General features: G+C 40.0%; 1 protein-coding gene across 1 annotated transcript; it reads left to right on the forward strand.

Annotated features, from left to right (window-relative positions):
• Nucleotides 1-11,908: 11,908 nt before the first annotated feature.
• On the forward strand, nt 11,909-13,638 carry LOC133803499 (cytochrome c). Its single transcript, XM_062241563.1, has 3 exons — nt 11,909-12,092; nt 12,880-13,013; nt 13,275-13,638. The coding sequence occupies exons 1-3, from the start codon at nt 11,981-11,983 to the stop codon at nt 13,365-13,367; spliced, it is 339 nt and encodes a 112-aa protein (XP_062097547.1). The 5' UTR covers nt 11,909-11,980; the 3' UTR covers nt 13,368-13,638.
• Nucleotides 13,639-15,625: the final 1,987 nt, after the last annotated feature.

Here is a 15,625-nt window from a genome sequence, read left to right on the forward strand (position 1 = left end):
CTACAAAGTTTAATGGCTAAAATCATAATTCAAAGCTTATTTAAATCTCTGTTTGAATCCACAAGCTAATATTGAGCTAATCTTCAAGTCTACAGCTCCAATTCCTTGTGTTTAGCCTCAATGGTTCCCTTGGAAAGGTCTAGAGAAAACAAGAGTGAGAGAGAAGGAAGATAGGGTCGGTTTTGGGCAGAGTTCTAAGTGTTTCTATATTTTATCTTATCTAACTTAAGTCACTTAAGTTAATCCCAAGGCTCGGGATATCGAAAACGTCCTCGAGGGCAAAATGGTAAATTTTCCCAACATTCCCTCCTAGACTCTCTAACTTCAAATATATCTCCAATTATTTATTTTCATAATCGGATAACCCGATAAAATGTCTATTGCCCAAAATACCCCTTGACTTGCCCCGAGTCAGGTATCGGGTCCTGTTGTGACTTCTTAGCTAAATCGCTCCCTAGGACTGTCTCAGATCGTGCATCACAAATATATCACCACTCACACGTGGTAAAGATCACTATATACACAAATATTGCATTTATGCCCTCAACGGGCTAATATTACAAACATGCCCCTAATGACCAAATGGGGCCCACATGCATATTTAATTCACCTAACACATGCATTTCTTATCACATACTCATCAAATTCACATATTATCATAATAATTCAATTATTACCCTTCAGGCACGATAATCAAGGCCCTATGCCTTATTAGCAAATTTGGGACGCTACGACTATCCTCTCCTTACAGAAATTTCGTCCTCGAAATTACCTAAATAACTCGGGATATCGTTCTCGCATATTTGACTCAAGTTCCCACGTCGCCTCCTCAACCTTGTTGTTCCTCCATAGCACTTTCACCAAGGCGATGGTCTTGCTCTGCAAGACTTTATCCTTCCGGTCGAGAATCTTAACCGGCTTCTCCTCATATGACAAATCCTTGTCTAGCTCCAAGTTCTCATAGCTGCCAGAGCATGGACACGTGAAATACATCATGAACCCCTGATAGAGCTGGAGGCATCACCAATCTGTAAGATACCTCTCCAACCCGTTCCAGAATCTCAAAGGGGCCAACAAACCTAGGGCTCAGCTTGCCCCAAACACCAAACTGTTTCACACCTCTCAAGGGAGAAACCCTGAGAAATACTTGGTCACCGACTTGAAACTCTACACTCCTGCGTTTCAAGTCTGAATACCTCTTCTGGTGACTTTGGGAGGTGAGCATTCGAGCTCTAATCTTTTCAATCGCCTCATTGGTCCTCTGAACCATCTCAGGACCCAAATATCTCCTTTCACCCATCTCATTCCAATGGATATATGATCTACACCTCCTCCCATATAACATCTCATACGGAGCCACTTCGATAGTCGCCTGATAACTATTGTTGTACGAAAACTCAATCAAAGGGAGATACTTACTCCAAGATCCCCCAAAATCCAGTACACAGGCTCATAGCATATCTTCCAATATCTGAATTGTCCTTTCAGACTGTTCATCTGTCTGAGGATGATAAGCGGTGCTAAACCGGAACTGCGTGCCCATAGCCTTTTGCAGGCACTCCCAAAATGTGGAGGTGAAGGTGGGGTACCTGTCATATACTATCGACCTCAGAGCCCCATGAAGTTGAATAATTTCCTTCATATACAACTCAACATACTGCTCCACAGTATAAGTCATCCTAACACGTAAAAAGTGGGCGGACTTGGTATACTTATCCACAATCACCCACACAGTATCATGTTGTCCCCCGGTCTTCAGCAAACCAACCATGAAGTCCATGGTGATATCCTCCCACTTCCACTCTGGAATCCCTAGAGGCTGCAATAACCTTGCTGACCTCTGATGTTTAGCCTTTACCTGCTGACAAGTTAAGCACTTGGCCACATAGTCCACCACGCCCCTCTTCATTCCCGAACACCAATATAAGGTTCTCAAATCTTGGTACATCTTTGTCATACCTGGATGTAAAGAATAGGGAGTGGTATGAGATTCATCCAAGATCTCTCGCCGAACATCAGAATCCATTGGAACATAAATCTGACGCTTGTACTTTAGTAGCCCCATCTCCAAAATAGAGAAATCCCTAGCTGCTCTGACTAAGACACTCTCTGTGTGCCCTCTCAACTTGGAATCCTCCCCTTACGCTTCCTTGATCCTCTCAAGGAGTGTAGACTGAAGAGTGATGTTGGCTAATCGACCAACGACCAACTCTATACCCGCTCTAGTCATCTCCTCAGCTAACTTATCAGATATCTGCCTCGAACTAAACAATTGTCCTGGGCCCTTCTGACTCAATGCATCGGCCACTACATTAGCCTTCCCAGGATGGTATAGGATATCACAATCATAATCCTTTACCAGTTCTAGCCACCATCTCTGGCGCATATTTAGATCCATCTATGTAATGAAGTACTTCAAACTCTTATGGTCGGTGTATATTTTGCACTTCTCACCATATAGATAATGTCTCCAAATCTTAAGTACAAATATTACCACTGCCAACTCCAGATCATGCATGGGATATCTCTATTCATACTCCTTTAGCTGTCTCAATGCATAGGCTATCACCTTTCTGACTTTCATCAGCACACACCCTAAACCCTGTCTGGAAGCATCATAATATACCACAAACTTCTCATTATCTTATGGAAAACTCAATATTGGAGCGGTGATCAGTCGCCGCTTCAATTCCTTGAAATTGTTCTCACACCTGTCTGCCCACACATACTCAGTCTTATTTCTCGTCAATTCAGTCAGCGATGTGTCTATCCTGGAGAACTTGTAATGCTCCAAAATCCCTAATGCGGTTTAATGATTGGATTAGTAGGCCGGGAGGACCATAATTGATTTATTATGCCATTAAATGATTATATGCATGTTTATGTGAATTATATTATAATATGATGTTAAATGCATGCATGTGGGTCCACATTTCATTATAAGGGCATTTTGGTAATTTGGCCCGTTGAGGGCATATTTGTATATTTTGGTGCATTTTTGTGATTTATGGATGAGATCCCATTATTATGTGGATATATTCGAGCTGTTTGGCATGAGATGATCTTAGGTTGCAAATTAGCGGTTTTGTCCTAACGGGGTCAATTATTGGGATATTGGATAATGAGAATGATTAATTGATGATATATTGGGAGTTAGTGAGATCAGGAGGAAATTCTGGGAGTTTTGACTATTTTGCCCTAGGGGACGTTTTTGGGACCCCAAGCATTAGGATTTATTTGAGGTTACTTAAGCTTGAAGTAGTCTGTCAGAAAGAAAACTACGTTCAAACACTTTGACTCTCTCTCCTGTTGTTCCTTTTTACCATTCGTCGCAATTTCAAAGGAAACTTGGGGTTTAGGAGTCAGAATCAAGCGAGGATCTAGGCATAGCGATCCTAGGAAAGATTAGAAGCTTCTTGACCAAAGGATTTAGTGAGAAACAACTTAATCAAAGGTAATCCAAGCTTTAAGTTTTGAGTTTTAGAGTTTCCAAGCTCTGATTTGGATTTTGTGTGTTGATGAGTTTTTGATTTGTTTGAGCTTCGGGATTTGATGATTTTGGATTATTAGGATGTTTGGGAACTTTTATTTTTGGATTTGGATATGTTTAGGTAGGTTTTTGGAATGATTAAAAGGTGGAAAATCAGAGTTATGGCTGAATTTGCAGCTGGGGTCGCGACCCGAGCATGGTGCAGATGGGCGGTGGAGTTGAGGGGCTTGGGGGCCGCGGCACTGGGGAAGGAGGGTCGCTGCGCTTGCTTCAGGCACCTCTGTCTTGGCTGGGGGTCGTGGCTCAGAGAGTTGGGGGTCGCGGCGCTTGAGGGTTTTGAGGCCAAAATAGTGTTTTGATCATGGGAACTCAAACTTTAGGCCTCGGGATCGTCCCTACTACCCGATTTAGTAGGATTCGATGTCCCAGAGGCTAGGTCTTGGTTCGGAAACCTTTGTTATTCATTTTATTGATGGAATCCCATAATTAGTTATGACCAGGTGACCACTAAGGGATTAAAAGGTAGATCATTCTCAAGAGTCGTTCTCTTATTAATTCTTGCTCGAATCAGAGGTAAGATTAATGCACCCTATGTATATGGCATGCGTGGTTATTATAGAGGCATGTTGATTGTTAAATGTGGACATTGATTGCATATTAAATGCTTAGCAAATCTTGCTTATTTATTTATGGCATTGACTAATCAGAATCGGCATTGGTCGTGTGTTACTGACCTAAGAGTCAGAAATGGCATAAGCGTCATGAACGCAGAGCCGACAAAAGTTTAGATCTAATCAACATCTGCATTGAATGACTCATATGGAGCGTTAATGCTAGACCGACCCTAAGTTCGATGAAAATTATAAGCACTTGTCTAGTCTATGACTAGTTACTCAGAGCTAAGGCCAAAGGCCAAGGTGATTGTTTTGTCACATAACTAAGGGAACGGAATCCCACGTTAGTGACTCTATGGTCACTCGGTAGGTTTATGCTGGTGACTATTTCATCAGATACCTATCTCGTTTAAGCTAATGAAATGATCACTTATTGGTAAAGGGAACGAAACCCACCTTAGTGACTTTTACAACTATCACTCCTCTATTTTGGACTAAAAGTCCTGGATGGTTATTATGATCTTCGTTTGATATTATATACTTGCAGTATTGAGTTTTCTTGTTGGGCTTTGGCTCATGGGTGCTATGTGGTGCAGGTAAAGGGAAATAAAAGCTCACTCAGCCTTGAGTGGAGAGCTTAGGGGGTGATGTATACATATGCAGCCGCTTGACCACCACGGCCAAGGAGTTCTCAGGGGAACTAGGGGGTTTACCCTATTTTTGCCGCTTAGATCGGTGGGTTGTAAATTTTATACTATAAATAACCATTTTGCATTGTAAATAACTTATAAAAGTATTTATGGGCCCATGAACAGTTTTATGTTTTAAATAAAGTATATCCTTTCCTTTTGATTGACTTTCCATCTGAACCTATTAATAACACCTAGAAGCACGTTTTTAACCAAAGAACTCGGTTAGCGAGTTAAATCACGGTTCAAAGTTCACCGTAACTGTCTTGGGGTAATCAGGGCATTACAGAACCCCTCAACGAACTGCCGATAATACCCTGCCAATCCCAGAAAGCTCCTAACTTCTGGTACACTGCTTGGTCTAGGCCAATCTCTCACTGCCTCAATCTTGCTTGGATCAACTAGAATCCCCTCCTTACTAAAAATATGGCCTAGAAATGTGACTTGTGGTAGCCAAAACACACACTTGAACTTAGCATATAACCTATGCTCTCTTAACCACTGCAATACCAGGCGTAAATGCTGCCCATGCTTTGTTTCTGATTGTGAGTACACCAATATGTCATCAATGAACACAATCACAAACTTGTCCAAATAGTCCTTGAAGACCATATTCATCAAATCCATGAAAGCTACTGGGGTGTTGGTTAATCCAAAGGACATAACCAAGAATTCATAGTGTCCATATCTCGTGCGGAAAACAGTCTTTGGTATGTCCTCCTCTTTAATCCTTAACTGGTGGTAGCCTGACCGAAGGTCAATCTTAGAGAACACTATTTTCCCCTATAACTGGTCAAACAAGTCGTCAATCCTAGGTAATGGATATTTATTCTTAATGGTCAGCTTGTTCAACTCCCTGTAATCAATACACATCCTTAAAGATCCATCCTTCTTCTTGACGAACAACACTGGAGCACCCCATGGCGAGAAACTCGATCTGATGAACCCCGAATCCAGTAACTCCTGCAACTGAATCGTCGATTCCTTCAACTCTGCTGGAGCCATTCTATAAGGTGTCCTAGATACTGGCTCCGCCGCTGGCGCCAACTCTATAACAAACTTGATCTCCTGCTGTGGCGGCAACCCTGGTAAGTCTGCTGGAAATAACTCTGGAAACTCACATACCAATCTAGTTTCACTCGGTCCAACTGACACAACTCTAGAGGTATCCACAATGTTTGCTAGGAATCCTATGCAACCTTCCTGCATCAGGTCTCTAGCCTTCAGTGTCGAAATCATTGGTACTCGCGGTCCACTAACTGTCCCTACAAATACAAAGGGTACCTCCCCTTCTGGTTCAAAAGTTACCATCTTGCGCTTGCAGTTGATCCTCGCCCCATACTTTGACAACCAATCCATTCCCAAGATCATATCAAAGTCATCCATCGGCAACTTAATCAGATCAACAAACAACTCCCTACTGTCTATCTCTACTGGCAACGCTCTAACCCATCTCCTAGAGACTACCAGTTCCCCAGTCAGCAATAAAGTCTGAAATCCCCTAACATACAAATCACTAGGTCTACACAGCTAATTTATCACTCTAGCAGACACAAATGAGTGAGTAGCCCCTGAATCAATCAATGTAGTAAAAGAAGAACCAACACTAGAAATTTGACTTGTCACGACCGAGGGTCTAGCCTCAGCCTCAGTCTGGGTCAAGGTGAATACTTTGGCAGGAGAGAGGTTGTCGCTTTGCTTTGGCTCCTCTTTCCTAGCTTGTGGGCAGTCCTTCTTCAAATGGTTGGCACTCCCACAAATAAAGTAGGCCCTAATCCTACACTCTCCCTGATGTCGTCATCTGCACGGAAGACACATTGGGAAACTCCTCCAATTGTCACCCTTGCCCTGACAGCCACTAAAATCATCCCCGTGCCCTCCTATCCGAGCTAGGAGGGATGAAAGAATCTGGGGCCTTTCTCTTCTGCACACTGGGGCCACTACCCCGACTAGCTCCAGTAAAAGGAGGCACCGTCCTCCTCGCATCGCGCCTAGCAGCACCCTCTCTCCATATCTGATCCTCGACCCACTCAGCGGTAAGGGCCTTATCCACTACCTGAGCATACGTAGTAGTCCCCTGATACAAGTTTATCTTAACATCATGGGCGATCATAACATTCAATACTTGCACAAACCTATCTCTTCGTGCCGCATCAGTTTGCACCAAATCTGCCAACCTATCAAATCTCAAGGCATACTCTGTAACTGTCATCCGGTTCTGAGTCAGGTTGATAAACTCGTCAACCTTCAAAGCTTGGACTGCGAAATTATAGTACTTCTCATTAAAAATGTTTATGAACTCTTCCCAAGTCATAACTGCAACATTTCTTCTCTGAGTTACCACATCTCATCAGATGCGGGCATCCTCTTTGAACATGTAACTGGCATAAGCTACCCTCTCGTTCCTTTCAGCCCTCATGAATCCAGAATGGAAGAAATCATGTTCATCCACTGCTCTGCCCGCAGTGGGTCTGGTCAACCCTCAAAGGTGGGAGAATGTGCTTCCTGAACCTCTCACACAAAGGTTCCCACCTATTCTCCATAACACGCTTAACTGGCACTGGCGCCACAACCTGTTGAACCTACAACCCAATGCCCTGAGGAAGGGCCTGTTACCTCAGCTGTTGAAGCTCTTCTTCTGTTTGGTGCAGTCTGGCTTCCATTTCAGCAAACAACTGTTGCTAATTCTGTGGGGCAGGTGGAGGGTTCGGACCTTGGTTGTCATCCTCGACCTTATTGCTGCGAAGTCTGATTGATCGTCGAGGCATCTCAACAATATGCCTGTAATCAACGACGTCGCTCATTAGGCATGATAACAACAATCAGAACCACCTCCCAATTCAAATCAACCGATCATAAACATCAGTCCATAATACACAAATAACATACAACACTCAAGGGGGCCATGCCCTAGTATCATGCATATGTTAACACATTCATCATGCTCTATATAAAATAATCAGGAAAACAGGGCACTTAAGCACACAATCAAGCATATAATTCAATCATTACCAGCCAACCCTGAGTCGAACTTGTCATTGGCAGCGACCGTACGTGTTTGGTCAATCTCTAGGAACCATAAACATTGGCTCGCTCTGATACCAAGTTGCAACGCCCTACTTCCTTAGAGCTGTTACTAAGTGAGTTTAAAACATGCAATTAACTTGCTAATCGAGGTTTTAGGTTAAAAGTGTGGCTAAACTGTAATAAAAGTCATATAATTTGAAAATGTAGTCATTCATTGGAATTATAAAGCATTATACATTTGGGATCCTAAAATATTGTTTAGAAAATATTTACAACTCAAAAATACGATTAAGGTCGACTAAACAACAAAATTTAGATTAATACATAACATCTCCCAAAAATACCCTTGGCCATGGCAGCCAGGTAGGCCAAACATGTACACGTCGTTTCACGCTCTCCGTACTCATGGTTGGTCGACATTTCCCTTGCCCTTACCTGCACCATAGAGCACCTGCGAGCCGAAGCCCAACAAGAAAACTCAACACAGACAATCAACATATGCATAACTATCAATCAACATATAACAAGGCAGCCAACAGGCTAGACACATAGCGGCCATGTCGTCCCAGGTGCTTTACCAGGCCCTGGGTTCGCGGTCTACACCGTGAGGATGACTTAAGCATCCGAGAAGGGTCTCTCCCTAGCGGCTTGCACTCCGCGTGCTCAATGCCGCTCCTGACCCTTGCCGTACTCGGCTTCCTGCCGTTCTCTGCCTTCGCCATTCTCGGCCTTGTGCCACGACCTGCCTCAATCAAAGGCTCAGCCTCCCCAAATCTCAGACACGCACCGCGACCCAACCAAAGGGGCACCGCGACCTGCCCTTCTTCTTGGCCCCCCGTCTGTTTTAGAGGGTCGCGACTCACCAAGAACAGAGCCACGACCTGACCCCTTCGAACCCAAAAGAATCCCTCATTTCGACAACCAAAACCCATCCAATTTAACTCAAAATCAACCCAACAACACAATTTAACTATCACAGTAGTTCTAAAATGTTCCCAGCAACAAAACCCAACAAAAAGCTAGCTTAAAACCTCATAAAATCCCCAATTCAATCTTTAACTTCAAAGACCCAAGAAAACTAAAACTTAGCCAAGAACTATAGAATTTAATGGCTAAAATCATAATTCAAAGCTTACCTCAATATCTGTTTGAATCAACAAGCTAATATTGAGCTAATCGTCAAGTCTACTGCTCCAATTCCTTGTGTTTAGCCTCAATGGTTCCCTTGGAAAGAACTAGAGAAAAAAAGAGTGAGAGAGAAGGAAGATAGGGTCGATTTTGGGTAGAGTCGTTCTAAGTGTTTCTATATTTTATCTTATCTAGCTTAAGTCACTTAAGTTAATCCCAAGGCTCATGGTACCAAAAACATCCCCGAGGGCAAAATGGTAAATTTTCCCAACATTCCCTCCTAGACTCTTTAACTTTAAATACATCTCCAATTATTTATTTTCATAATCCAATAACCCGATAAAATGTCTATTTCCCAAAATACCCCTTGACTCGCCCCGAGTCGGGTATCGGGTTCCATTGTGACTTCCTAGCTAAACCACTCCCTAGGACTGTCTCGGATCATGCATCACAAATATATCACCACTCACACGTGGTAAAGATCACAATATACACAAATATTGCATTTATGCCCTCAATGGGCTAAAATTACAAACATGCCCCTAATAATCAAATGGGGCACACATGCATATTTAATTCACTTAAACATGCATTTCTAATCACATACTTATCAAATTCACATATTGTCATAATAATTCAATTATTGTCCTTCAGACACGCTAATCTAGGCCCTAAGCCTTATTAGCAAATTTGGGATGCTATAGAGCAATTCTAAATGAAAGATTTGGGAGATGCAAACTATGTTATAGGCATAAAGTTCATTTGGGATCGTTAGAACAAAGTTTTGGTTCTGTCTCAAGCTACTTATATAGATAAGGTATTGGAGAGATTCGGTATGCAAAATTCTAAGAAGGGTGATATGCCAACCCGTCATGGAATAATCCTTTATAAAGAGTAGTGTCCTAAAACACCTCAAGAAAAATAGGATATGAAATAGTATCCCTACGCCTCTGTAGTACGCGATCTAATATACGACATGCTGTGTTCAAGACCTGACATTTGTTATGCAGTAGGGATAGTCAGTCGTTATCAATCCAATCTTGAATTGAGTCATTAGATTGTAGTAAAGAATATTCTCAAGTATTCTGATTTTCAATCAGACAGAGACAGTAAAAAATTGACTTCTGGATCAATGTTGACACTTGGTGGAGGAGTTGTGGTCTGGCGTAGTAATAAACAAACCAGTATCAATGTTGACACTTGTAAAGTGAGATTTCATAGCAATATAAACGTATTTATCTATTCTTATTTTACCATTTACTTCAAGCTTTTTTCTTAAGTTCTTCATCTTATTAACAACTTACAAATTTTATGACTTAACATCGTTGACAGGTTTTCACTGTCAACATTGTCCCTAAAAAATCAACATGATGACGTGGTATTTTGAAGCGACACTTGGCAAGACATTTATACTAGGGGGCCTCTTGATGGTCAAATATGTGCAGACCCAAAAGAATGCGAGGGATCAGAAAATAAGCCACTAGCCATAAGCTAATTGATTCACAGCCTCTAGTCAAGAAAAGTGCAAACCATGAGTTTCAATAGACTTAGATGATGGTTGCATCTAGTCAGAAATGTGCAGACCAGGAAGTTCGGATAGGTTTGGAAGGAGTTGACAACCAAAGAAATCCCTAACAGTGTTTCAAGAATATGCTGGTCAAGTAATCCTCCACCAGAAGGATCCATAGCCAATGGAGTAAAACTTCCCAAGCATCCTGAAAAAATAGCTTATTCTATTATATTTTGAATTTGATTAATATTTTGTATTATTTTATTAAGTTATTGTGGTTGAAACGGGTGGTGACTAGGTCAAATCCATGACCCATCTTGTACATTCTATGAGCCTATAAATACAAGGCTCATGACTTCATTTGGGGAACTTTTTTGGACTAAGACTTTACTTTCTCAAAGAAAACTCTCTCAAAATATTCTCTTACTTTCACTTGAGGAAGTTAGTTGGCTAAGTTCATCTAATCTTAAGTGTAGGTTAATATATATACAAACATTAAGTGTAGGTTAACTATTATAAAATCCCTTTGTCGTTATATTTTATTTAATTCTTTTTGGGATATTTGTGGTGAAAGTGCCAATTTTATTATGTTTGTAGCACTTAAGTACCGAAGTTATTTTTTTAGCAGTGAAAGTACCTTTCGTCCATGTTTTGGTGCAGTTTAGTATAACCGTCAAATCTCACCGTTAAGTTCGATTATGACACGCAGGCGAAAGTACCCAATTAAACGAATATTTGCGGCGAAAGTACCAAACTAAAGGGATATTTGTGGCGAAAGAGCCCAATTTAAGATATATTTGCGGAGAAAGTATCCAAGTTATAAGTAAATTTTATGCTATGGTGACAAACTTAATGACAAAACAAACATATGCACTAAACTGCACCAAAACGTGGACGGAATGTACTTTCACCGCCAAAAAAATAACTTAAGTACTTAAGTGCTACAAATACAATAATTTAGATACTTTCACCACAAATATCCATTATTTTTTAATTTCTATTATTTTTCGTGTCTACTCGTAGTTAGTCACAACGACAGTAAACAAATCGTAATAGAGTACCACAAATAATAAAATGGGAAAAAAGCTTAATGGTCTATCAATTTTTTTTAGAAAAAAAGTATAAAAAACACAAACAATATTGTTTAAAAAATAAATATAAAGTTTTAAAAAATCTTTAAAAATAAGATATAATGATAAAAATACCTGAAATGAAATGATAACACAAATCTTTAAATTCTTAACTAATAAATAAAATATGACTAGTTTTAAAAAATTTTAAAAATATAAAAATATTTTTCCACAAGTAACTTAAATTAAGAAAAAAATTTAAAATTTTAAAATGCACATGAAATAGAGAAGATTGAGACCCATGTACCACATAATTAAATACGACGTAGTATGGGTGGGTCTGGAATATTCTCTCTTTCATTTCTATTATTTAACTTGAATCGGTTCCTCGAACCCTCATATGATTTTTACAAACCCTAAACCTTCAACTTTCTTGCACTGCAAAATATAAAATGGCGTCCTTCGACGAAGCTCCTCCCGGAAATTCCAAGTCTGGAGAGAAAATCTTCAGGACCAAGTGCGCTCAATGTCACACTGTTGAAAAAGGGGCCGGCCACAAGCAAGGTAACCCTAATATTTCAGATTCTTCTCTTTTTGTTTTTGATTTTCGTTATTTGGGGTTTTTCTTTATACATGTTTTTGCTATTTAACTTGTGCGTGTATTGGATCCGACATTAATTTGCGGTCGTCTATTATTTATTATATTATATTTTAATATACGAATTTCACGTCTTTATTTGGATCTGTTCTGGTTCATTCTGCGTTTTCTGTATCGATCTTAATAGTTTATTGAGAAAATACCAGATCTGGATCCGTTTTTTTGTGCATATTTTTCTTATTTGATGTATTAATGGATTTTAGTGTCAAAATGAAAGATCAATGCTTTTGATGTAAAATAAAAATTGTGAATTTTCAATTTATTGGGCATGTTATCATTAGTTCTTCTTATATTTACTAAAAGCCCTTGAAAGCAGAAGCAATATGTGACAGCATTTCTACATTAGCCAACACCCAAAAGAGTAATATTAACCTATAGAGAATTTTGAGTGAATGCTGTGAAAAAATGAGCGAATTTGAGGAATTGAGATCCTTTGTCAAATTTTCCAATCCCAAATTGTGTCCAACCACTAAATTTAATTTAGACGAAAATGAACAAAAATTATTTTAAAAAATGTAGTTCGTGATCCTAAATAATGGGCTGACACAAATTGTGACAGTCTTTTTGGATGAGTGGTCCTGATTCGTTAATGATTCTCGTTCAAATTTCTGCCGAAAAAGAGTTTGTGAGTACGTAACTCCTTTTTGAAGTTTCTAGCTTTTCAAGTAGTTAATAATCTGGTCATTATTTCAGGACCCAATTTGAATGGATTGTTCGGAAGGCAGTCTGGAACAACCGCTGGATACTCGTACTCAGCTGCAAACAAGAACAGGGCTGTGACTTGGGAGGAAAAGACATTATATGATTACTTGCTGAATCCCAAGAAGGTAATGAATTTTTCCAACTTCAACAATTCTATCTCTATATGTCAAGCCTGTTTTTCTGCTTCTGTTGAGCGTTGATGCTGGACAGGCTTGTTCCTGTGCTTGTGCTTATGCTTGTTTTTGTCCTTCTTCCAATGGTCTACCCTGTTTGTGGGCTGCTCCAAGTTTCTTGTATTCTTACTGGTTACCAAACTTTTTTGGGTTTTCTTTTTGTTTTTTAGTAGAGTTAGATTAGTATTGATCTTGGAATACCTTGTCGTGCAGTACATTCCTGGAACGAAGATGGTGTTTCCTGGATTGAAGAAACCACAGGATCGTGCAGACCTTATTGCATATTTGAAGGAATCTACTGTTTGATATTTTGATCCATTTCCTATTCCATTTTGCAGCTTATGATTTATTCACACAGGGGTTGAGAAGTTTCTTTTTTAGCCTTAATAATAAACCTCGGGACTTTTAAGGGCTGTGATGCTCTTTCTTGTGTAGTTTTCTTTTCCTATTGCTTCTCTTGGAATGTTAGAAGAGGTTGCTGTGATTGGCAAAACATGACACATTCAATTTGTTTCCCTTTTTATGAATCTGGTGGAACACCATTTTTATTGGATGATAAAATTTTTTGGTTGTCTGATGTTTCTGCCTTGATGTCAAAGCTATTGGTCCTATTTATAATTATCTGCACTATTCTGAATAGCAATAATACGGTTGTCTGTCTGAAAGTTTTGTTAGTGATTCTGGTAATTACGCTAGAAATTGGAGGATCACATTAAGTTTGAGTTGGGTTTATAACTTGGAGGTTATTCATATATTAACTTGTATCCTTGGTACAGAGAAAATAAGATGGACGGAAGTGTAAAAGTGTTTTTTTTTTGAAGAAAAAAATGGAAAAGTTAGGTTATTTTTACTATAGTTGTTTGTTATTGAGGAAGTAAAGAAAATTATATTATTTTTTATGATTCTAATGTACTATTTTATTATAATTTTACCCAAATTTTGTTAGCTTCCTTAATCGAACTAGCATGTCGAGCAAGGCAATACCTCCATCCTTGTAGTCCCAAAGGTACCTTGGTGCAAGGCCCACAAGGGCACAAGACAACATGCTATTTTGGTAGCCGTTGAACGCGAACCCAAAAGCTACACAGAAGTTGCCTTAGAGAGGGTGATGAGTTTTGAATACTAATGTGGGCTGATAGGTTATAGCAGATGTAATGACTATTTGTTCTTGACAGTGAACAATACGAACAACACTTGTGCACCCACTTGATTACTTTACGTAAGAAGGAAGTTCTTCATAGTCATTGAACATATGAACATATTTTCTCTTGTCCCGTCCTTTTTGACGAACAACACTTGTGCACCCATTTCAATCATTTTTGTAAGAATGAAGTTCTTCATAGTCATTAAACATATGACCATATTTTTTGGGCACTAATTCGTAGAGGTCTCTATGTGTGATTTGACGTCAGTTGAGGAGGCTAAAGAAATCCTCCGTGGTGATGAGGATTCCCTTGAAAGCGCTCAGAAGAGCAACACTGTGAGTTGTATAAGATGGCCTTGAAAGATTAAGAGCATAGACGGCGAGAGGTATGACGACATGAGCACTTAGAGGAGCATGACCAACACAAATGCTGGGGCAAATAACAAGATCATGGACACTTGATCGAATTGTGTGGGGGATCTAATCTAGGAAAAAATGGACCTAATTGATCGAAGGCTCGATCAAAGGCTGTTTGTGGGTAGTAACATCCAGGGGTATGACTCTGATGAGGACGAAGTCAACCCCTTCATCGAGTGCCTATTATAGACCTTTATCCTACGAGTTTAAGATTCTAGCCACAAATTCGTACAATATCACACATGATCCCTGGATCACTTGCACATGTTCAACATTCAGATGAACATATGCAAAGTGTCAAAAGATGTTTGTTGCACCTATTTCCTTGCAATGTTAACAAAAGCAGTCCGACACTAGTTTTCCAAGTTGAGGGCGAACTCCATAACCTTTTAGAAACAATTCTCCTTGACTCTCAAGACGCAATTCATGGCTTCTCAAAATTGACCAGTGAAAGGTAACAACCTTGCTAATATCAAGCAAGACCTAAATGAGATGTTGAAGTAGTTTGTTAAATGGCTTAATGAATACACAGCTCGTCGGAAGAGGGAAAATCATAGAGGGAAACAGATGAAAATTCAAGTTGGTTTCCGACTATAAACCTCCTAGGACAGACTCCAAGAAAAGTCTTGTTGTTTCAGGCTTTTCTCAGAGGATAATGCCACGTCAACAAACATTGAGACATGGTCAGTACCCATCACGAATGTCTTATTCCTCGACTACTCATGACTCGAGAACATGTCTTCGGATGCCAATAACAAAGACGTTGGAGAGTCCCTTGAGAACCTTATCGAAAACTCGCACACATGCCAATTTCTCAAAAGCCTAAGAAGTCTGTTTGGGGGACAAACCAGCGAATTTCCTAGAAAGTGGGGCCCACGAGGGGTACTTTTAGCAGGTTCGCGTGCCCACCTACCTTTGACTTTTGGGCTCATCACTATCCTATAGATAGTGCTAGTCGAGTGGTGGCACTACCACCTCTTTGTCCCTCTTTCATTTCCCATGC

Source organism: Humulus lupulus, chromosome X (assembly GCF_963169125.1).
Source record: "Humulus lupulus chromosome X, drHumLupu1.1, whole genome shotgun sequence".
Taxonomy (NCBI): domain Eukaryota; kingdom Viridiplantae; phylum Streptophyta; class Magnoliopsida; order Rosales; family Cannabaceae; genus Humulus; species Humulus lupulus.